General features: G+C 38.4%; 1 protein-coding gene across 1 annotated transcript in view; it reads right to left on the reverse strand.

Moving 5' to 3' along the window:
* gpc5 (glypican 5) overlaps nucleotides 1–20,508 on the reverse strand; it is a 124,877-nt gene extending 104,369 nt beyond the window's left edge. The window contains exons 1-2 of the mRNA XM_014471668.2: nucleotides 20,139–20,508; nucleotides 16,432–16,593 (exon numbers count right to left, since the gene is read on the reverse strand). Coding sequence (XP_014327154.1) covers nucleotides 16,432–16,593; nucleotides 20,139–20,283 — 307 coding nt within the window. The 5' untranslated portion in view covers nucleotides 20,284–20,508. The remainder of the gene's footprint in view (nucleotides 1–16,431; nucleotides 16,594–20,138) is intronic.
* Between the last annotated feature and the right edge of the window lie 5,363 nt (nucleotides 20,509–25,871).

Below are 25,871 nucleotides of genomic sequence, written 5' to 3' on the forward strand. Positions count from 1 at the left end.
AAGGTGACATGGTATAGTTTTCAGTCCTGAGGAAGGTTGTACTGTTTAAATAAAGATTTTCCTCTTACTCTTTCTGTATTGATCTGCTCTGGATGCTTCTTTCAAAAGACCAAAACTTGACCACAGCCCATTCAGACTAGTATGTTTATATTAGGATCAGGATAGGCACACCTTTCTATGTTGGCAGTGAGAATCATTTACATGTGACTTGTTCTTTTCAAATCCCATTGGATTTACTGTAGCTCCAAATCCTTAAAACTGGTGCTTAAACTGGCTTAACAGGCATTTATGCTGGCACTGCTCATGTATATATTTGTATTCATAAATCTGTCACCGAGGTAGGGGATCAGTCAGCAGGAAGATAAATACTACAAGCCTTTGTAGTACAAGACCCTTTTGACATAAACAAAAAACCAAAAGCTCTTGCTCTCTCACACTCAATCTGAATAAGCACAGGGACGGCTGACACAGCGAGTGCTCTGAACTGAGATGCATCCCTAAAAGTGGACTGTAAGGCGTGAGCAGAGCACATCAACGTGAGCCGGTTTTGTTTGAAACTTGCCTTGCTTTCAGGTTTCCAGCTCTCAAATGCCACCAGCTGACCTCAGCCGAGCTGCCGAGCAACGCAAAGATGGCTTTTATTAATGTGATTCATCCTCTGGTGAATGGCTGTGACCACAACAGAGGAGCCCGGTGACATCTGATAGGCTGCAGAAAAGGCCATTCTCCATCTAGAGAGGATGAGTCAGTGGCGCTATGGGTTCAGCTCATCCCGAAGAAAAAAAAGAAAACATGCTCACAATGGAAGTCTATGACTTCCAGGGCCGCATGGTTAGTACAGGAAACAGGAAACCATGAGCTCTTTGTGACGTGTTAAAAGATGAAAATAAGGGGCTCCGTTAAGTTGTTGTTTTATGACAAGGTCTGGTGTTTCAGTAGATATAATTGTAGCTAAAGTATATCAAGCAACTATGAAAATTACTTTTAAAGAAGCTGGCTAGTATTTATTTCTTCCTTGTAGGCGGCAGCAAAAAATAAAACTACGGCCTCATTTTCCCTCAAGTGTTGCAGACAGATTAAATAATCACTGTGACAGAGTAACATAGACTGATAATTGATTGCTCAGTTAGGTTTAATATATGCTGTTGATAAATCATTATTTTCATGTTAATAAATGAAGGGTAACAAAAAAATATTGACATTTTAAAATTTGTTTTAAGAATTAAAAACACAGCTTTTTTGATTTTTTTTTTTTCATTCGCAAAGATATTTGGTTATGTAAGATGAAGAAGCATCCACCATTTTTGAATTGTTTGCACGGCAGCATTTTTGGGTACCTGAGAAAAAAGATGGTGACACATTGACAGTCAAGTTAAGCACTGTGAAAATATCACATCTTGCTCTTCAGCCAATGCAAAAATATGCCAATCCTGTATCATGAGCATCTGGAATGTTCATTTACAAAGCCACAAAGAGAAAGACTGGGAGCTACCAGCAGCTCTTTGGTCTGTTGAGGTGAATACAGCAGAAATCATTCATTCACTTCACCTGAGAGGAGAGCTGTTGGTAGACTTAAACCCCCTGTTAGAGTATAATCACTGAAGTGAGGCGGAGATCATTTCCTATCAACCCAATTTTAATGTAAAAGATTAAGTAAACACTTTAGGGATATATAAGGTATTAGCATGTTTCCTGTCTCTGAATCAGACATAGGAAACTTCAGATAAACTACACTGAGAAACCAACAGCATCTCGACGGACTGTTTCAGCCCCTCTTCTGAATCCTTTAAAATACAAAAGCAATTCTAAAGAGCAGCCAAACAAAGAAGAGGACATAGAAAAATTGGCTTCTGTTAAAGATGAAGTTTAACAGAAGCCAATTTTGTTGCATCACCAATGGAGATGTTTTAATATGAAGCTACAGTAAATGTCACAAACAACAAAACAAAATAAACATGATGTCTGTCAATTATGAATTTAAAGTCCAGAGTTCTAAAAGGAGAACAGCTGATATCCAGACTGTCTGACTGAGCATATTTTATCTCTGGACTCCACTGCCTGACACGTCAGAACAGTTTCTGAAGGTGGGGCTGAAGAAGCAAAATGCTTCTCAGTAAATGAATTTTTAAACTTTAGGTTATCTAAAAGCTTTACACCAACAGCACACAAAAAACACCTACTGTAAGGACAAGAGTGATAAATAAGAATGTTTCCAAGCTAAAGACAAAAACAGAACTTTGATTTTAAACAATTTTACCAGATGTAATTGGGGGTTTTTTTCTACCTGCAGTCCCTGCAAGAAGCATTTCATTTTTAGAGCGCCAATCACATTTCTAGAAAAAAAACTACCCCCTGAAGGACCATCAGAGGACAGATAAGATTTTTATATGTTTCTTCTGCCATGGGCAAGACTCAATTTCACACAAGTGTACATATTTTAGATAAGTTTAGGATAAGAAAAATATAACACTGAAAAAAGATAAAGCAACATAATCAAAACAGGCATCAAGACATGCAAACACGTGCACCATATGAAAGCCTGCCAAGTGGAGACTGAGGTGAGCCAGAATGGGTTTTCTAGAAAACATGAGTGAGTTCAGCATACCTGTTGCTCTGACTTAAAAAACAAACCACCGACTTAAAATCAGTCTTTCATCTTCTGCGTGGGTCGGGGCGTGCAGAGGCACGCAGGAGTAGGGGGGTCCACAATCTGATTTCTGTCTGAAAAAATGTTTCTCTGCACATTTCTTTTTTCCAACAAAACAACAGAACTCCTGCAAACAGCAACAGACCGAATGCTGTGACCTGCAGGTGTCAGGGATGGAAAAGAGTTTGAAAATCGGTATAAATACAGTAAGCTCTGACATGTTTTCTTTTCAGCCGTCTGTATTTGGTTTAAATAAAGGAAGTATTGTGTAGAACTGTGGTTGCTTGCTCAGAGGGGCTTCAGAAGTCTATTTTGATAAAAGGAAAGGAAAGGAAAGGAAAGGAAAAGAAAGGGAAAGGAAAGGAGTTCATACTTATGGACTTTTTTCAGCTAATGTCAAATCTCTTATCTCTTTCCACTTCCTCTTCCACATCAATACACATACTCCTCATATCGTACATTAGCATTTACCAAACAAAGATTTAGCCAAAGCAAACTCGGCCCTCGTGTAATAAATCTGCCTACCTTAGCTATAATAAACAGACGTTTCTTCCTGTCTTTCTGTCTGTTATTTTTCTGTGTGAGTCATGTTTCTCTCCATCCATCTCTGCTCTCTCTTTTCCCCAGAAGGCTTAAAAGTCAATATTTGAGGATCTGTTGCAGCTCTTGAGCACTTCAAAGAGCACGGAGCTCACTGTGAACACAGCCTTTAATATGCTGTTCAGGAAAAGAAGCATAAAGAGTCAATAAGCAGACAAAATGATCGCGCAGGAAGCTGTACTTTTGTGTATGTGTATTTTCACGACCCAATGCTGCAAGGCCGTGATTCTGTTTACACAGTCAAATGGCAATGACCTGGCTACAGCTATGTTTGAGATATAGCTTGAGCAAATGAATGCAAGACGTTCTTGAGAAATAAAAACATGACTGTGTGCCGTTGTGCAGGGTTACAGATCTTTTCATACATGCTGAAAAACCACAGGTCAGTTGAGCAGTCCTTGACAATTTCTCACTGTGCACACAGAGAAAAAAGGGTCAGCTGTGATGGTTGAAAACCCCGAGTGAAAATAATAATATCATAATAAAGCTTTCATTAGCTTTCAAAGGTGTCTCTGTGTGAAGCTGTTAAAGGTTTCCTGTGGCTGACCTCAGTGAACTGCTGGATGCCAGTGAAGGAGTACACTGAGCTTTCAAGAGCCTGAACAGAGGAACTGCAACACACAGCATGCCAGTGATTACTCTGCAGAGCTGGATAATTGCATTACTTCTATGACATGTAGGTTCAAAAGTCAGATTCAAAATTTTCAGCCTAGATATACGTATGTCCACTATGTTAGAGTGAACATTTCTAAAGGGTCTATTTTTTATATAAGCAAGTTTTAATTACATTAATTTATCTTTAAATATACTCAGACCTACTTAGTCTGCTCTCATACAAGCAGTTAGATATTTTATCTAAGACTGCTATTAAGTCATCCACAGTTCAAGCGGCACAAATAACTTTTCGCACACCTTTCTGGCAGGTTCAGACATCCTTATTTTTCAGAAGGCATTTTGCTCTTCTGATGTCTGATAGGATTCAAGGATCCTTCCAAATCACATTTTGTAGATGCTTAAAGTGAAAGTGAATTAACTTTGCTGGGCCTCATTATGCTGAGCTGTTCCGGACATGGACTGGTCCCTACACTCACATTATCCCCAAGATATTTAGATAAACTGAAAAGTCGAAAAACTAGCTCATGTCTCTGTTACCTCTAGGCTTGAATATTGCAGTTTGATATAATATCGATGTCCTGGCGTTCTCAAATTAGATCTACAGCTCATCCAAAACCCTGCAGCCAGAGTATTCACATGAACAAATAAAAGATGCCAAAACCCTCCTGTGTCAATATGACATACCAATAAAGTCTTATCCTGGCATAAAGCACTCTGAACTTCAAATAGCATGAATATGTATTTTATCCTGTAGAGACATCTTTTATCTGAGTGTGTTGGTGAGCGTGTGAGGAGGTGCTACAAAAACACTGCTAATAATAATGGTAACATTTAAAAGTTAACTGTGATCAATTTTAATGCATAAAAAAAGTTGTTTTTAGTTGGATAAAACAGCTTGAGGTGGGTGTCTTTATGTCTTAACATATTTTAAAATTTCAGGTGTGCTTGACAAATGTTAGCAAAAACTCATGACAATATGACAAGAAATACTCTTTGCCCCGAATTATGGTGGGCTATGTTTTGTTAAAGCTATGATTTTATGTAGGTACATTATGATAGATTTGTGACAGCAATTTCACTTTTTTTCTTTAATTTCACACCCTTATTCTACCACATCCCTGAGCTGCACTGACACTGACAGACAAATGATCCATTTAGCCACATTTAAATACCTTTTATATCCAATTTCATTGCCAAATTATCACATCTGGCATCTTAAAAAAAGGACAACAATAGACGATGTCCAAATCTATTTCTCTAGAATGTTGCATGGATATCGCTACCCTCTGAAAATAATGTTGCCATGAATTAGCGATTTATTTATTGTGATTCTGTTTAGTTTGCACTACAGCATTTATAGCCTTATTTACTTGTCGCTCGACAGACTTTTTAGACACGTAAAAGCCATAAAAAAGGTTAGACCACAAAAACAAGATGATAAAAACATAACACTCATCAATACTAGACAAGAACCAATAAACTACCCATAGATAAACTCACCACAGTGTGTTTATCTATGGGTTACCTTAACCCTATCCCTAACGCCTGATGGTAAGCAAATTATTAATGTGTGTGGGCTATTCTAAAGACAAGACTACTTTCTTTGGGGGTAACCATACTTAAAATGGGATTCAAATGTTTATATCACACAGCCTTATCAGACACTGGACTCCCCGCTCTAAAAACAATGTTCATTTGTCACTCATGCCAGCATATTAATGATAAGGAGAGCAATTACACTGTTATATAACCCACGTAGCAGAGAAGGGCAGGGGAAGGGAAGAGAGACGGAGCAGACAGAAGGCTTGGTGTATTTCTGTGTTTAGGATTTCATCGCCCAGTCGACTGCAGAGCCTAATCCCCGGAGACCTGGATCTTACTTAGTAAATACTTCCTGCCATCTGACTGACAGAATTGATTTGTCCTCTGCAAGCATCTACAGTGTAACAGAGAAATATAACATTGAAAAGGGAAGATTGAGTGAGCTTCAAATAGAAGAAGCAACAACCACAAAAAAACATGAAGTTGATAAAAATCTGTTTTCTTTTGGAAAATAAATTATTCATATTCTGAGATCAGTATTTATTTTAAGATGATTCTTGTTAAACTTTATTATGTCCAGTCAATAAACATAAAACTAAATCAAAGTAACAACATCAGCTTTACCTTTGGTTTGCATGGTCTTTAAAACCACAGATGTTTAACTCCAATGGCTTGGCTTTCATCTAAATAACATAATGCAGGTCTATGAAAAAGCAGGAAAAACATAGTTTAAATTTGTCCCGGAGACTTCCTGTTGAGCTGCAGTGTGCTGTATCGTCTCAAAAATGGCCTTAGGACAACAAGCAGTAGCCATAAATCTCCATTTCAAACAGGCACACAAGAGACAATATAAAGTGCTGACAAGTCTGTGTATTTTTAGGGCTCATCTCTATGCAGCAAGTGGCTGCAGTGCAGTAGGAGGAAAATGTGTGAACTTCTAATGGCAAGAGACCTAAAAGTAAGACAAAGAAAGTCAGTTTTTGTCATGTGGGCAGATTCCACTGATGTTCTCTACTTATTAAGACCTAGAGGATCTTCAGCGCCTCGTACAACTGCTGGTTTCCTGTGGAAAGTTGAAGACAAAATCCAGAAGATTTATTAACTGAATGCTTATGAAATCACATGTCTGACCTAAAAATCTGATCAGACTTCTTCATACATGAAAAGTGGTGGTGGCCACAGCTCTGAGCTTTTCTTAGTACTTCTGTCAGTTCTGTATAATTTAAATCTGCTGCACACGGTAACGGCCATTGTCCCAATAAAATACGAACCTATATTATGCAGTTGAGCCCAAAGTTATTCATACTGAGGGGCAATATTAGGGATGTTTCAATTCTGCCATCAGTTTTCTTCTGACTGAATGTAATATCAAGGTTCGGCCTGAGCCCTGAAACTGGAGCTTCAGGGGCCTGGAGCTAAACATTAAGGTGAAGGGATGGAGGCCTTCCAACCTCTAAAACTTCAAAACACCTGTAGAAACCTGGTAAAAGGGAAATAAAGTTGTTGTTTTTTTCTCTAAAGATATATCAGCTAAAATACCAAGAAGTTACCCACCCAGTAAAAGAAATGCTTCGAATAACCCAGGTTTGCGGACCTGTATGTCTTATCCATTGTTATGCTTCAGCTGAATATTTGAACCAAGCTTGAAAGTGTTAATTATTGAACATTTGCGGTTCTAGTGGACAAATTCTGTTATTCTTTACAGAGTCAGAGAACAGGTTGAAGTTCAATCTATTACCTTTGAATAAAAGAGAGGCCACTTCCATTCATCCCCGCCTTAATTTTAGGTGGGATGTTTTAAAGCTCCTTTTTCGAAAACACAGAATTGCTTCCCTTAAATCTCCCAACATTTTATAAAAGTACCGACAACAGAAGATGATAAAAGAGTCACAAAAAGACCTCACTAAGTACTTCAGACAGAAGATGTAAGAAATGACAGGGGAAAACAGCCACTTTGACTTTGCGGCAGTCCCACGTCTGGACTGCTGAAGGCTTTTGACTCTGAATAATCCTGCTTCCTTCTAAATCCTTATCCTCTGACTTCAAACACTGCGCAAAGACCTTTAACAGAATCTGGCATCCTCCCAGCCTTCTCTCGTTCAGCAGTTCAGTAATTCATTCTTTTTCTGTGCTTTCCTTCCCACTTTCTGTCCCTCCCTTGGATCAACTGTCCAGCCTTGAATCACAAAGCCAAGCCTGAATTCTGTGGGAATAGTGCAGTGAGGCCTCTGCAAAGCATGATTGTGCACCCACATCAATACACACATTAATGCGCCTCTGGTGAATAGTTAAACTGAAAAAAAGAGATGTTTGTGGACCTGTTGGTCAGGGAAAAAATCACATTCAAAAAAGCACAAACTAACTTGGAAAATATTTGATGGGTAGAGTGCAAAAACTGAAACAACTTTTGAGTATCTTGCAAAAGTATTTACAGCCCTTAAAATTCAGCATGTTTCAAGTTAAAAGCAGCTGTATGTATTTTATCAGGATTGTTTTGTAATCGACATGAACAAAGTAGTGTATAATTGTAAAGCGGATACACGGTTTTCACCATTTTCTACAAACAAGCATCTGTAAAATGTGTCCAAACCTATTAGAACCAACTAGAGTTGAAATTACAGCTGCTAGATTATTTAGCTGTTGTCTCTATTGGCTGTGCACATTGAGAAACAAAAAACGTTTACCCATTCTTCTATGTAAAATAATTAAAGCTCTGTTAAATTAGACGGAGGATGCATCCAAACAGAAATTGAACCTTTACAGCAGCACAAAATTTTTGCGCCTTTTATCAGGACATCATTCTGCCCTGTGCTTAGCTCCCTCTATCTTAAAATCATATGTAAAACATCCTCACAGCATTATGCTGTTAAACAAAGCATTAAGCATTTTGTTCCTTTTGATCCAAGTAATGATTTCCACATTTTGCTTCGTCTCCTAGAGCTTTTGGCAAACTGGGAGACAACAAACCCCAAAGATTCTTGGTGTGAACGACTAACAGCTGTCCGATCAACAGAATCTGTGACCAGTGTGATCGATGTCATGAATTGGTGGTGAGAGGTGGTGAGGCAGACGCAGCAGACCCAGGTAAGATGAATAAATGATCTTTTAATGACGAAAATACAGTCCAGCAACGGGCAGCACAGCCGAGCAGAAGCCAGGGCTCGACGCCGGTAGCAACCATTAAAATGACTGGACAACACGAAGTACTGAACGCACATTAGACGAGGACCCGACAAAGAACAGACACACAGGTGACACTAAATACACTGGGGGTAATCAGGGAACAAGAAACACCTGGGAACTAATCAAGGGGAGACAGGACAACACGGAGACACAGATACACAGGAAACTCAAAATAAACACACAGCAAAACACAGATCACGACAATCGATTTCTAAAGTCACTCCAGGGTTATCATGGACCTGTCAGGCGATTCTCTATTTCATTATGTTTGTTTGTAGCTGTTGGCTTGCACTTGTGCTATATTCTTTTTATTTCCAGTATTAAATGGAACCTGTTGCTGCTTTCAACTTCTCCACAGCTTCATGCCTTACCTGTGCCAGGTGTTCCTTGGTTTATTATTTATGTTATATCTAAAGTCAACTGGTCGCATAAAATTTCACTTGGGTGTATGAAAGTAAACATAGAGTAAACATTCATTTGTAAAAAAAAAAATAAAATATATATATATATATATTTAAAATTGGATTGTGTGTTATTTCATATAATACTTTCAGGTAAATAAAATAAATAATTGTTCAATATGCGAAAGCCTGAAATACCATGCAGGATTCCTTGGAGTAACATGAAGTCCATGTCTAACACAAAGGATGCAGAGTCCTATAAAAAGCAGCATATTTTCCTCGACTACGGCAAGCAGCCAATTTGTGACCAACATAGAAATTTTACTGGAAGCAAAGAGCGCATTGCTGAAGTCAATGTTAGAGAGCCACCCGTGGCTGGTCACAGCACAATATCTGTCTAAGAAATGACTACTTTAAACGGGAAAATGTGGATTGCCAAGAAGTCGCCAGCTAAATGAATCGGCTGCTTTCACTCCACTTTTAGAACATTGTTTTGCATATTTCTTAGCAGGTCTTTGTAATCTCAATATAATATTAAAGTCCAAAAGAAGTGAGAAAACAAAACAAGATTGTAATTAAAATACCACATTTTATATTTTCCAAGTTGCCATGGTCACTGCAATAAAATTACTATTGCTATAATAAACTATAGTGGTTTTACCAATAAGAACAATTACGTTTATTTATAATTTTTTTAAAAAGGCATCTGTCAGAGCTTTTAATAACAGCAGGGTTAATTTGCCCTTTTCTGTGTTTATAAATACTGACTTTAAGAAAGAGATTGCTGTTGTCATTCTACAACATCTCAATTGAATTGACTTGCTGGTGTCAACCTTTTGATCACTGTCTTTCTGCGACACACAGGTCCTTAGAGGTTCTCCTTTAGGATTTTCACCAAGACAGCAGAATTTGTCGAAGTCCAGAAGCAGTAAAACAGTCTGCACCATCACACTAACACCACCGTGTTTAATTGTAGCTTAACATTATTTTTCTGGAATGCAGTGTTTCACTATGTCATGTACATTGATCTTAGCTGAAGTGATTGAAGCATGCAGTGCTTTAGATGTGGTTTAGTTCGTTTTTGTAACTTCCTGAATGAGTCATTTATGCATTCTTTGGGTAATTTTGGAAGGCCGGCCACTCCCAGGACGTTTCGCTGCTATTCCATGTTTTCTCACTGGCTACTACTGTTGGTTAACTGGAGACCTAAAGCCTTAGAGATGACTCTTTTATTAAGATTGATCTGTTGCTTTTGGGATCATTTAGTCTACTTCATGTTGTCAGTCCGGTTCTGTTTTGGTGACCTCTTGGTTGTACAGGTCTGACAATAGTCAGACTTGAGTGTGACTAGAGAAGTTAAACTCAGCTCTCAAAACATTATGGTTAATCACAGTTAATGTAAGGTTTACCAAGGAAGGCAATAACATTTTCACATAATGTCAAGTAGTTTAGTCTGCTTTTGTCCCCAAATAAATGAAATAATCATTAGAAATATGCCTTTTGCATTTACTCAGATGATCTTTGTCTGAAATTACAGTCTGATGATCTCAAACATTTAAAGACCACATAAATTCAAATACTGCATATATAAAGGACACAAGACATTTGCACAGCAGTGTAAAAGTAGATGTAACGAATACTGTCTATCTGAAAGACTCTCTCTTTTACACAGCAGTTAATAATCAAATAATCATAGATCATCAATACTGATGTTAATTAATGAATTAATGTGAAGCTTGCTTAGATTATTTTCTTAATGATTATTCAAATGAGTATTGTGAAGTCTTTATTCAACAAAGTCCAATGGAAAACATGTGATGCAAAGGGTTTTGAGATCATTTTCATGATGAATAATGAGCCAAAAAATGTGTTTCACTTGTTAAATCTACATTCTGTTCTTGTTCTGTTTGAAACATAGTGGTCATAAATCACCCAGACAGGTACCTAAAACCTCTGCATTCTAATTTCTGGATAATATAGAGGCCAGGTTAATATCTTCCTCTTTTTCATTCAAATGTTCTCACATATCTTTTTTTTAAAGTAGGACAAACTGTTCAGAAGAAAGACGAAGCAAAGCAATTATTGCCAGTAAGAGTGTCAACATTACATCGTTATGAGCTGATCAATGCTGCTCCTTTCAGCATCAATGAGGAATCAGATTGCTGAGCAAGACTGTGATACTATCTATTAAAAAGCTACACTGAGTACAAACAGGGGAATTAAAAAGACAAAGCTCTGGTGCCACATCAAAACCTGCTTTGTTCACTGTTGGGGCAGATATTGCCATAAAAGACCAGCAGGAGGTCTGCTATAAATGATGCACTCACCGAGTGAGAATGCTGGCTTTTAAAGACCAAATTTTTAAGGATGAACTGTGAGAACAGCCACACCCTGATGGAAGATTTGCTACTTAATCTGGAGTCAATTCAGTTCATTTATACAGTACCAAATTATCTAATTCAGTCTGTAAGCATACAACCCAGTTGTACCGCACCACAATAAAAGCCAGTTGACTATAAAATGCCAAAAGATAAAAATGGGACCAAATGTGCCCTGAATGATTAGCTCTGATAACCCTTAATTTTAGTCAAACAAAACAGAAAAACAACAGAGCATTGCTTTGAATAAGATGAGTTACAACGACATTTAATTAGAGTAATTTTGAACGGAATTGAACTGAATTTCACCACATAACAGGAATCCTGGAGGAGGACTTTTCATTTGGATCCACCTCCTAAGCAGAATGTATCAGTTAGAAACAATGCAAATAAAGAAATAACAAAGCCTGTGTTTGTGTCCACTAATTTCCCCCGTCTCATGCTGACTTCATTTTTGTTCTTTCTAGACTCAAAACCAAAATGACACACTGACTGGAAGAAAGACCACAAGCCACAAAATCTTAATGGTCGCAGCAGTTTTATGCAGCAGACATTCAAGTAACAGCAGCATTAACCTTAAAACAGCCTGTCTCAACTTGCCCTCCAAGTGGTCATGTTGTACTTATGAAGGCTTCGAGCTGAATTAAGGGTTAATTGGTCTGAATTGGTCTTTGGGTTGCATGTTCTGCTTTTTTGCGCAGGAAAACCATTTTTAAAAGCACTCTATAGTTTGTATATTCATAGCAATAAATCATTAGGTAATGTTCCCATGAGTCTTTACAAGACAACAAAAACACTGTTGTATTATAAGTGCTAAAACCACAAGTATAAACCTAACAATGCAACTGCAGATTTTTATATTTTTTCTGGTGAGAACAGGAATCTCAAAACGACTCCGCAAATTTCCTTCAGGCATGAAATAAAATAAGGAGCAAACCATAACAATGGTTTTAAGTTTCGTACACTTTAATATGCAAGACTTATGTGAGTTATTTGACATGCTTTATGAGGTTCAGCCTATTCATCAAGCAGATTTCTTAAAATAAATCATTTTACTGATATTGTTAAGTGATTTTTTTGTGGCTGCACGTTTGTTTTACAGAACTCAGACTAGGTTGAGTTATGACAAAGTACTGTAGCAGCAGGGAGTTGTTGAGCATTCTTGTGTTATTCCTCTCAACACGCATCCACAGTTAGTGCAATACAAATGAGGGCTTCGGAAATGGTTCTACAAATCAACATTTTCCCAGAGGAGAATATTGCTTTGATGTGGTGCTTTTCAGACCGCTGTGCTATAATTTGCGCAGCCATCCTCAGACGTTCTCTCGGGCGTCTCAACAGCTGATTCATACTGCGCTCTGTTTGACTTTTATGTGACTCCTGGCCGACGGGGAGCCGGGATCACTTAGGTTGGTTGCCATGGATGTGAGGCAAACCTGTGCGGTATGAAGGAAAGATCTTCCCTGAAGGCCTTCTCGACAGGCTGCATATTTGTGCATTGTGTGGACAAAGTGCAGAAACCTCACAAAAGCTGAAAGAAAGCATGCAGTCCTGATAGACTTACTGACAGACGAGTAGCAGGGGGAAAACAATGTGCTGAAGATTGCAGCAATATCTGCTAAAAGTATACAATTAACTTTAGATTTGTTCCCTTTTTCCTCCTTTCCTGATGCTTGGCTATCTTTCTTTCAGCACAGTACCATTGAAAGAAAAGCAGAAGATCAAGCTCAATTTGTGCATATTTAACTCATGAGAGGAATAAGACAACTTTTTAAAAGAATTTTTAACTATTGATGTGTTTATTTTGTGTCTCACATAAAATAAACACATATACAGTATTAGGTTCTGTTGTCCGACGACATTCCACTAATGTCTTCATTCTGATACCCTCCCCTTCGCTGCATCTTATAAAGAGACATAATTGATGGCTGCGCAGAAGACAAATGACCACATTAGCTGGCCTCCTTTTATCTCATCCTTCTTCCTGTCGGTGGTGTTATAACTCTGTTTGTTTGTTGATGTCTCTCAAATTACAGTGCCGACTGCCAATCACTACTGAATCTATGGGGCTTTTGTTTCCTGGTAAATTGTAAATCTCCTGTTCACCAGAAAACTCTCGTTAATGCAATTGGGATTGAGTTTTGGACAAAAATATTTCTGTAGAAATCTCACAAAACTAAAAGTATTCATCATCACTTCCTTAATAGATTTGAACAGCTGATCAAATGCTCGACTTGTGAGTTTTTCTGCACATGACAGAATAATGTTAAACAATGTGGTCCTGTGACAACAGAGCTTAAAACATCTACTGTGAATTGCCTTGAGTGTATGAGTTTGGTTTCTGACATGACTTGCAGTAAGTCTAATTCCATATTTATGCAAGTAATAGCGATACAAATTAGCTTGGGTGTCCAAATATCTCACAAAGATAAGAATATTATCTTTCATCCATGTAGGTGGTGAAAGCATGGAAAAAACAGTCTTCTTTCAGTAAATTGGTTAAAACAGCTGTTTTATATCTGACTCTTTTTGTTAACCAAGTTATTTATTTACATAATCAGGTCTGTTTGAAGAGAAGAGATGTTTGGCTTGGAGCTGAAAGAACAACTCGTTTTAAAGTAATACAAAAACCACTCGCTGTGTAATGTTGCAATGCTTTTAGTGAGCTTTATATAAGCAAAGAATTTTGTGAAAGGAAGTTTATGTCATAGGTTTTACTAAACACAGCTCTACATTTAGTGGCTTTCCTAAAAAAGAAGAAGAAACAAGGGAAGCTTTTAAAATATGAAAGACCAAATATAAAAAAATGCAAGCACAATTGTGTCACATAAACATTTTAAAGTGATTTGGGAAATGCCTGTATCTGCTTTGCACAGCTTGCAGATTTCATGTTTTTTGCAAGATAGTTGTTGCTCAGTCAGATTATATTAGGATTTTAGGTCTGGTCTTTGACTGAGCCATTCTAATTCTGTCCTGCTAAAAAGTGAACCTCCACTTTCTTTGGCAGCTTCTAACAGGCTTTCTTTTAGGACTTCCTAGCATGTAGTTCAATCTATCTTATGTCAACTCTGAACAGCTTTTTTTTTTCTCAAAAGACAAAAAGCATCCTTAAAGCATGATGCTGCCACTACCACATTACCTGATGGCAATGCTGTTCTGGATAATGCACATTGTTAGTTCTCTAAATTTTTGATGAAGGCCTAAACAATTACATTTTTGTCTTATCTCATCAGAGCACTTTTCCTCTACATCTTTGCTGTATCACTAATAAACTGAATTTTTTAAGTTGGTCTTGCACTTAACTCAAATTTGTTAAGTGCAAACTCTCCTATTTAAACACCAAATATCTGCAGGTTCTACAGAAGTACCTTTAGGTATGCACGTTCAGACGGATTGCCACGTCATAAGATTTGCAGGTTTGACATACGTTTGACAAAAGTGGCCAGTGAATTGTTGCACGCTTTTGAACTATTTTATCCCTGACCTGTCTGCTGTGTTTCTTGGATTTTATTACAGGTATCAAAGAAGTCAAGGGGACTGAATCAATTTTCAGATTTCTATTTTTTAAATAATTTTGAAAACTGTGTAGCATTTTGTTGCTCTGTGACTGAACCAGAAACATGGAGAGATGTTAGCCAAAAAAGAACAAAAAAAATCATCAACGATTTTCTCATCCTTCACTGACTTCTTGTTTTGATAGAGAAAAATAAAATAGTCAAAGTGATGAATGATCCAAATAATGGTTAATGTGTGAAACACATTTTCTGTATATCCAGAGCCAACAGACTGCAACAGTGATCCTCACAAACAAAAGAAAAATAACCGGAAGGTCTGTTGCCACTTGTCTTATGCAAGCTGGATGTTAGAAACGGCCGCCAGTGTTTGTTGACTGATGGGAGTTGATGTTGACGGGGAGCGCTGCTTGGTTTGGCAGGAGCGAACATTGGCTGCCATTCTGCAGACGAAACCATGTGAGTTTAGCGTGTACTTTCAAACAGTTACGAGCTCCACTCCTGCAACATTACTTGTGTTTTCTTCCGAAACGGCCCAGAGCACACGAGAAAAAAATCACACAAGTCCAAATTCAACTCGATAAAAGTGGGTCTACTGAGGAGTTAGGGGCAGCATCAGAGTCAACATGTACTTAGAAAAAAAAAAGGAATATTGAGAATGACAATTTAATGTTTTCTGTAGCAACTAGCTTAAGTATGAACTACATATGACGGGCTGGAAAGGTTCAATAACAGCAGCCTTGTGCTATACAGCATCAGTTATGCTTTGCCTCCTCATCTTTAAAATTTCATTTCATGTTCAAAGCCTGAACAAGCAGCTGACACATTTACCAACAAAAATAGGGTATTGCCCCTCCAAACCTCAGCTAAAACACTGTAATCATGCGGGGCTTTCCTATAAATCACTGGCGTTTCAGGGGAGGATAACAGCCTGTCTTTAACCTGAAAGGCAGCATTAAAGTGAACAACCTTAATGACATGTCTGAGGCTGCGTGTTCAAGTCATTCACTTTGGATCTCTTGCCCACCAGCCTCAGCCCTCATATAACGGCTATCAGCCGGAGTGAGAAAAAAAAACCCACACTAGATGGACAAAAGGAGCAGACACACAAAGAGGCAAGTCGGTGCTTGCACGTCAAACCCTGAATGAAATGATGGAGAGGAATCAACACAAACACCCACCTGTGTGATGGGAATGCTCCCCCTCCAGTTCTCTAAAAAATTATGGTTTTATTCTATAAAAGGATACAAAGTGTCGGGCAGAGCTTGCAAAGGAAAGGATGTAAGTAGAAGGAGCTCTGTTTATCCCTACAGCCCATGCCTTCAGCAGCAAAAACCAAAAAATCTGAGCTGCAGATCTGTTGCAAGTGGTATAGATCTCTGAGTGAGACATATCGGTTTCATCTGATGCACACGCACACAAACCAAGACTCATCTGTACCTTAACGACACCCACACAAACATCTGCACATAAACAGTACAGGATAAACATTTGCACTCAGCTCGTGTTCACGAAGCTACAGCTGTGACGCCTAAACACACACAAGCAATTACCTTGAAAGGCGGCCACGTAGCGCGACAAGAGCAGCTTGAGTCTGGAGCTGTAGGTCTGCAGGAGGTTTTGGATGTCCCGCCGGGCCGCCACCTGGTACTTCTCCTCCATCTTTTTGGTGCAGCACGTCGAGCTTTTGGACGTGCACACCTGGAGATCAGCACCTTAAAACAGCCGGCATCAAGTGTGAGGAGCTTAAAATGTCTTACAAGTACTTAAACAAAATAAATGAAAAAGTAAAAGTAAAATAAAGTAAAAGTGGTTCTCTGTTCCTGCCTTCAACAATTTCAAAGCAGGACGTAACAAATGTTGTTTAATTGACATTGACAAAATTAAATATAGCTAAACTTTTTCCTTTAACAACAAATAATTTAATGCTACAAACTGCTCTCAGAACAAATACAGCTCCTATTAAGCACCTTTGTCTGTCTTCAGAAATCCAAGCCTAACACATGAAAGATATAAACTGGGGATAAGTATGTTGCCTTTAAGTTAATCCATGAAAAAACCCCTTTAAGACAAACAAATCTGGTGGATTTGCCACCCTAAACTGACCAGATTCATGAAAAGAATGTGCATCGTGACAAAGAATAACACTTTCACCTTCGTCAGACTAAAACTACAGCAATATTTGCACAAACTGGAGAATTAACACATAAAATTGTAATAAAAGTTGAGGAGTACAAGTGTTAGTCTTAAAGAAGCTATCCTTGTCAGTGCCTTGTAAATGTGTAAATATCACTTAAACATTTTGTGTTGTTGCGACCGTGAACCTTAGTTCTATTTTAGCAAGATTGTGACATGGAAGGAAAATGAGAAATCTGTGCGTATGTATTCTACCCACTTTACTCTGATCCAGCTAATAAAACCCAGTGGAGCTTTCAAGAGTCACACATTTGTTAAGCATAGTGTATCTGTGCATTAATGAATCTTAGTAACACACACAGCTACTCTGTGAAGGCTTCTGAAGGTTCTTAGAGAAATTAGTGAACAAATACCAAGAAGATTGTAGATCACACTAGACAGGTCAGGGCTGACATAGCTTTGAACATCTCACAGAGCACCATCTAAAAATTGAGATAGTAATAGACAACTGCAAATTTATTTAGACATGGTCCAACTAAACTGCACATAGTGAGCAAAGCCAATAATAGCTGTAATAGCAATGAAAGATGATTCTATGAAATGTTAACTCAAAGGAATTGAATACAAATACATGGCACACTTTCAGGATTTGTATTTGTAAAACAATATTGCGAACCATGTAAAATATGTCCTTCCTTTTCACAATCAAGTATCTATTACTGCACTTCAGCAAAGCCAGCTGTGAAACTCCTAAAGTTTCCACATTTGCACAAGCCAGGTCATGGTATTGCAATATGCTTATTTTATTAGTTTATTACACTGAAAAAAAATTATAATATTCAAATTTATTGAATAAAACATAAGCATACTGTTTGGTGTTGCATGTATCTTGTATTTCATTTAAAGTTTATCTATTTATAGTTAATGTCTATACACTGGGAGCATGAAGTCAAATGTCTTATTTTTCTTAAAGGGGTATAAACACAAAGGACTGTAACCTCAAACATTACTGATGTTTATCAAACAGCTAAACTTTAATTTAGAAAATCAAGTGTCTCGAAAATCAAGTCTCTCCGAATAAAACAGTTACTGACTGAAACAGATGAAGTCTTGGATTTCCTTTTAGACACAGATACAAGCTAGCGTGCACCACATACAGGACAACCAAAGCATCCCAAAGGAGACCCAAAACGCTGCAAAAGCCTCCACGACAAGCCCAGACAGAGTTTGCAGACTGTTGTCAGACGCTATTAACTCGCTGCGAGGTCTGATGGTGAGCAGAGCTAAGTGATGGCATACGTACTGGAATTCAAAGTCTTCCAGATAAGACTGCATGAAAGACTTGCTTTTTTTTTCACCTATATGCATGCTGCGGTCTATTTCCACCTTCTTGCAGATAGGAGTTTCAACTTGCTATGTTTTGACCCAGACTGAAATATGTTTGTTTGTTTTCATTGTCAAATATAGATACATTTTTCTCTGTCTGCGGATATTTCTGCAGGCTGTTATTCACAAACCTAGACTCTGTTTTAGATAAGTGCTGAGAGCATTCTGGCCCACCAATAATAAAAGCTACTATCTACCATCTGTTGTACTTCGGAACATCAAGCTAAACCCATCCAGAAAGAGATCTATATCTTTCAGCTGGCTTGATGGATTTAGATGTGACAAGGTGATAAGAAAACGGTCAGCTGTGACGTATTTCACAACAGTAACGAGTGTTTTTACAGGATCTTATCATCTCTTAAACTACTGAACACCGCACTGCAAACAATTTATATAAGAGAAAATAAGTTTTAGTTTCAGCTGTGACACAGACCAGCCACAGAGGCTTATTTAAGGAGAGGATATGTGGCACTATAAGGGGGGGTTAGGAGGTTGTTGAGGATTTTCTGTCAATTCTGTCAGGAGCCATGGAGTTTATAGGCTACATTTTGTGGCAAGATGGCAGTCAACACCATTTAGCTTTACTTTTCCGAAAATGAGGACAGAGTTCAGCAGGAGCACCAGCAACAAGCCATCCAGTCAATGACAGTCCACTAAGAACACCCACACCCACAGTTCCTCCCAAATTTTGCACATAATTACCATGGGTGGCATTGAGAAAGCCAAGTTTACCTAACTTTAAACAAAATAATTCCTATTTATTCCTGAAAGCCACTTATCTGTAGTAAACACCCAATGGGGGAGGGAGTTTCTGTACATTTCAATCAGCAAGTAATCTCAGACGCTTTAGTTGCTCGAGTCACAGGGTTAAGACAGCATGACTTACACCAGCAGACTCACAAATACAGCACATGCTGCTTAAACCTATTATTGCCCTTCTGTATTTTAAGTTTAAAAAAGTGAAATAGTGCAACTCTTGCATGCGTTCATGTACACTCACATTCAATAGGATATAAACAGAGAGTTTGTAATTAACTCAATGGTTCAGCATCCAGGTTGTTCAGCCCAAACCACCGACCCTGCATTTCTTTGACAATTGAAGATGCCTTTTACATTACTGTAGTATTACTATAATTACTACATTCAACTAAAAAGCTGAGCTTTTTCAGCATTTGTTTAGAGGGACTGGTTTTAGAAATCTTGTCTGTTGTTCCAGTTCCGTAGTTTACTGTAATGAAATGACTTAATATTCATATGTGTTGAATAGGACTGTGCATGTGCATCCTCTAGCTTGGAGATCATAAGACTATTTTTGAATCATTTCCACTCAGGATGGACTACGGTTTTGTTTAACTGCATTGCTGCTTATTCAAAGATCAAAGCTGATATTAAATTGCCAGTTCAACAGCAGCAACTGACTGGCCCATATCACACTGGTTTAATAAGGTTGAACCTTAGAACATTTATGAACAGCGTTTTTTTCAAAGTTTGCGATGGAAGTACTCCCCCAGTGATGGTTTACTTTGCTAAAAAAAATTTAATTAAATAAAAAGAATAACCACGTCCTAGCAATGATTTGTGCCATATGATGAACCTGACAAACCACTTTACCTATAACTTCAGGTCCAAAAGAAAAAGAAAAAAAACAGACCGGTCTAACTACCGCCTTTTTTTGTATCAAATCACATTAACTAGAAAACAGATTTGGGTTCTGTGAATATCGGACTCCTCCGCTTACCTGATCTGGGACTTGAAGGTAGAACCTGATTTGGTCCGATTTGCCGGAGTTGAAAAACTTTATGCACCTCGCTGCATGTGTCCATCTCTCCGAGTCCTGATCCGCACAAACATAGAAAAACGCAGCACCTTAATAGCACACTCATTTTAGAAAATATCCTTATTCATTTAGAGAACGTGGAGCTTCTTGGAAGTCAGGGTTCCTTCTTCACACATATGCAGACAGGTATCGGAGTACACATTTCAGGTTACAGAAACAGACTTAAACCGCGATAGAGATGGTTTCTGTGCGACTCAGACTTAAATCCAGAAAACGATTCAAAGTTTCTGCGGACTCCGAAATCGCATGCTGTCCAAGTTGACTGGACAGACAGCAGAGGCGGTACCACCGGGTTACCTGCGAAGTGGCGGGTAGTTGAGTCTAATGGCGCCATCTAGTGGACACCAGGTTTCATCATTTTCCCCCATCGCACAAATCCAACTTCATGAAAAACGTCAAATGATCGGCTTTGATTAAGCCATAAAACCCACAGAACAAACGGCTCGATTTAAGCCAACACCTAGCTTGCATATTTTCTAACATGTTTGACACATGTTAAGAGTAAAACTTTAGCTAATGGTGATTGTTCAAAATCAAAGTTACAATTTACACCAAACCAATAGTTAAGTGTTCAACATAAGATCTACAAAAAAGCATAAATGTAAAGATTGCAAAGTTGGACATATTTATGTTAAAAAAATACTGCTACTTTTCACAGTAAAGGTAGATAGAAGTAAAGCAACTTTAAAAACATCAACAGGACATGGAAGAAATCAGAACAGTAATTTTGTTTTAATTTTTTTATTTTTAAAACCACACATAAACATCCACGTAAAAAAAAAACAATGCAAAGAAGAAACGTGCATATAGCCCATACAGACTAAAGAAATACACAGGACATCATAGTTATGCAGCGGTTTGGCTAAATCGAGGTCTGCTCAGCTCATCTCCCAGTTCCTTTACAGGCCGGGACAAGTGCAATACCTACAGAACAACAGCATTGCCACCGATCCCCACCTGAATAGGACAGGACATCTCAACAAACCCACGCAGGACAGCAAGCGGTTTCCCTCAGAAGAACGTGACCCGTCAGCATAATCAGTTTTGCATGGATTTGCACAGCACACATCTGTTAAAGCTGAATGCAAACCAGCAAAACTGACCAGGCGACGAACAGATTTGACGTCGACTATACAGCCCAGGCTGCGAGAATATACAGTTGGAAATACTTCAAGTGCTTACATTGCAGTAGATATGGGGACAAACACTACCTGCACTATAAGCACTTTAGTACTGCAGAAACTGTGGTCAGTGGATGAGAACCAGCAAGCAAGCCTTGTGCTTCTTATAAACTGTTTGCTTCGTATTGTGCAATGATGCTCTTGATGTTGACACCCCAAAAATCATGGATTTAAAAACAGGTGTAGAGCAAGCAGGCCATCATCAGTTTTGCATAGATTTGCACAACTCATCTATTCTTGTAGTGCAACTATGCAAAACTAGCAGTGAACTGCAAGATATTTTTGCCCAATTAGTAATTAGTACTGACTTGGCGGTGCATATTACAGCCCCTTATGCCAGAAGGAGCACTTAGGGCAGTAGGTGCTAGTCTATTTCACTATCTGCACTAGATGCACCTTAGCACAAAGACAGTACTCCAAGTGACATTGTAGCAAAACAAAATTTACAAACAAGTGTCTGTGTATTGCTGTAAGTGCCTCCACTGCAGTAGGTATCACATATTACTACCTGCACTGTAAGCACTTTGACAATGCACAGACGGCATCACTGCTCCCCAGCAAAACTGAGAAGCTCCTAACTGTCCACAGCATGGGCTTCAGCACCTCGTGGTGGATCTGAAATGGGAAAGTGAAACAAAGAACACAATTAGGACAACTCAGATTTCAAGGCGACGCAACAGAAAACCTATGAGGACACGTCTAAAAGGAACAACAAGGTCTGAACGCCATCATAGGCAGTGGTGTTTTGACTGTTGTAGACTAAGAGCAACACGAGGTCGCTGAAAACATGAATGAGCAGCGCCGCTGCTGCGCATGCGCGGAGAGCCAAAGCCGTTCACCCCTCCCCCACATCTTCTAACATGGCGCCTCGAAGTGCGCCAACGTTAGCACTTCAAACGACTTTAAATCAGGCGAGCTAATACAGCATTTTGTGTTAAAAGTGTGAAAATTACTTCACGGCTCCGTACTGTTTATGTGCCGACCAAAAACGTGGGTTGTGGTTTTTCGGTCGCCATGAGGAAAAATTATAAACAAAACAAGGCTGTGGTTCGTGTCGGAGCAGCACCCGCAGGTAGCTTAGCTGCTACGAAATGCTGTTTGCTTGATTAAAAGAAAAAAATAACTTCCAACATCCACTATAGTTACAAATGAAAGTGGTGCGGGGTGATGTGAGGCATTAGAGGAAATAAACTGGTTATCTTAACATTAAAGACAGCCAGCGTTTAGTTAAACACGAATTAGCCGCTACTGAACTAGCAAACACGTTTAAAAATAAACCAAAAACCACGTGTGCCCTTTCCCCATTTGTTTGGTCGTCCTTACTCTACATTTTGTATCAACTTCTGCCTTCTAAGTGAAGGGTTTTAGGTTATCGGTGTAGTTTACTAGTATACTGATGCGCACAGGCTAGGCTAGCTGAGCTAAAACGCGCGGCCTACAGCTGCCCCATGTGCTGCTGCTTTGTTCTGGGGGGCACTTTAACTCACACACCACTGCACTCGACACTCAGCCGCAATTTGAGCACATTTTTACAAACTAACTTCACACATGCCGCACTCGTGTCTTTGAGTGCATTCTGCTCTAACAGAAAGGCCGGGTATTTTTCCACGCCGCTCGCAGCCGAGGAAGCTCCACGCCGCTTTTTCAAATCTCCCTCATTCCCTCAATGGTGGAGCTGAGGGGGCTGCCATGCGCCTCACGCTACTCTGTTTTCATCGCCAACACGCCATTTAGACTGCGTGTTTATACTTGCACTACACCACAAGCAAGGGGGGGGGAAAAAGCAAGTAAAAGGACCACAGTGCACAACACCGGGGATGTATTTCACCAAAACATGCGCTCAGACTCGACTTCCTTACCGATAAACATGCGCTCCACTCACCAGCCGAAAGCCACCATCTTCGCTGACTTGCTCGGGCTGCCGTGCTGGTCTCACGCCGACAAAAGAGGCGAATAAAACCGCTACTATCCCGAAAACTTCTCAAACAGCGGACAAAAACGAAGCATAAAGTAGAGTCGGAACCGACACAGAGCACATTTGGAGCCCAGAGACGCTTCTTAGAAATGATTGCGGGGTTAAGAAAGTGGCGCGAAGGCGACCAGTTGGTAACCATGTGGGTGAATGAAGGGCGGCTCCCACTGAACGTAAATATCTAGCTACAACCCCCAACTCCCCCTATTAGCATACATAAACTACGGCACTTCCGACACGTCTCAGCCAAACAGGCTCTTTTCTGAAGGAGGCAGAGGAACGGACAGAAATAAAACCCTCTCTAGTGGAAAGCTTTTAATTAACAATAAAAAAGAAAGTAAACTCAGTACGCGCTTCGACGGGTATTTAAACTCCACTGAAAAAAAAGAATACATATACAATCTTGTTCTTAGAATTTAATTTGATGTAAAGCAAATATTGCAGAATGCTGAACCTAATTAGAGCTTATTTAGTTCTTCAGCTGCCGTGTGTGCAGCTGGAAAATCAAAACAATTAATTAACCTGTTGCTGCTTCGCCACTAATTATAATTACCCAACATTGTCTTATTGGTGCACATTACACAGTGCTGCTCATAAATTAGTAAAATACTTTAAGCCTCAAACGGAGACAAAAACTGTATTTGGTTATTTTACTATGAAGTTGTTGTTTTTTTTCTGCAAGTTATTTTATTGAGATTTACAACGTTTGCTTGGTCATTATTATCTGTATATTTTCTGTTCTTTACAGGGAGTTAGACCTGTTTTACCAACTTGCAGTTTTTCTGCACCATTATCCAAAAGTAGAAAGTATTAATCAGAGCAATTGATCTGGAATTAACCCTGATTAGAATTGTATTGGTTCTGAGATTATGCATTGAAACAATTTGTAATGTTGTTTTATATTTTTTTAAATAAAAATAAAGCAGAATAATAGTGATTTTAGATTTTTTTTAAATCTAACTTTCAAGAAAAGTATATATTTATTTACAAAAGAATAACAAATTTACACAAATAGGAGGAAGCTGTCAATTTGCTCAGTCTGCTTAGTTTAAGCACCGAAACAAAACGTCTGCAAAACTGTTCTGTAAAATTTCTAAGAAAAAAAATTAACTTTGAAAAGGAGAATTTGTTGAAAACAATTAATTTAAGCTAACAGTAGTTATGTTTCTCTGTGTTGAGTTTAGTTTTTGTGGAGGGTTTTTTAATTTCTTCTACAGAAATGTTCAAAGTAATTTCCACACACTAAAACTACCAACACATTGGTTTGTATCATTAATAATCAAAATATTTTTTTAAAGATATTTTCAAAATGTAAGGCATGTTAGAACTCAGAGAAATTCAGAGAATTTTAACTTTTCTCTGTAGTTAAAATAAATAAGCTTGATGTTTCAGAGGTTTCACAAGCAAAGGTGTCAAACCACATCAGAAGCAAATACTGCAGTAAATCCTATGCTGATGCTTTCACATTCCAAAAAAAAATTGTGTTTATATCAACAAACTATTTTTATCGATATTAGAGGCATTTGAGAAACAAAATAATTGTTTACAGTAAGTGTTTGTAGTTTTGAATTGTTTTAATTATCTGAACATGTGGGGAATGTTAACTCTGAGCTCTTTAACTTTATACAAATTTTCTTAAACTAAACGAAAATAGACATGACCCTGATTCAAATTACATCTTTAAAATCCGCTCAACCACATTAAGACAGTTTTAGACATTTAAAAAATGCAAAAGAAGTACACCTTATCCACATTTCATTGTGGTTATGCAAAAGAAGGATTGTAAATTGCAATCTCTCAAGGAGTTTAGCAACAATCTTCTTCTGCTGTATGGAAGCAGCAGAAGTCAGTAAAATGTTACCATTTTACTGACTTAGTTCATACATTTTTCAGGGGTTTATTTTATGTTATTTTTAAAATTTTGGACAAATAATCTACAGTTTTACTGAAGAAGTCCTCTCCTAGGCCTTAAGAGGCCATTTGGCCATAACGTTTACTTCAATCGTAAATATGAATATTTAGATGTGTCCTCCCACCAACAAAAACTAGAGGTAACGCCCTGGTGTGCCAGTAAAGTAGTGTCTCTAAAGATGTCTTTCATAAATATGGAAACAACCAAATAAATAACCAAAATAATTGTTTTCACAGGAGTTGAATAACAAAGAAGTCACAGATGACCAAATTACCGTCCACATACCGTCCATAATCTCCCCCGTTAAGCAGAACCACAGGGAGATTATTATCATAATAGTGGTTGGATGAAATGCATTAGAGAGATTTCACTTGGACAGGAAGTGTTTGCGAGTATGTGTTGTGTGTTTTGCACTTCAGACTTCATGTTTTATAAATAAGCAAACAACAAAATATTCTGCAAGAAAAGGCCTGCAGCCCAAGGTTTCTGCTACTGAAAAGCCTGTTGAATTATGAATTAAATCTTTAAAAAGAATTAACATATTACAGTATATAATGTGGCCAGCAGAG

The sequence above is a fragment of the Xiphophorus maculatus genome, chromosome 4, assembly GCF_002775205.1.
Source record: "Xiphophorus maculatus strain JP 163 A chromosome 4, X_maculatus-5.0-male, whole genome shotgun sequence".
Lineage (NCBI taxonomy): Eukaryota > Metazoa > Chordata > Actinopteri > Cyprinodontiformes > Poeciliidae > Xiphophorus > Xiphophorus maculatus.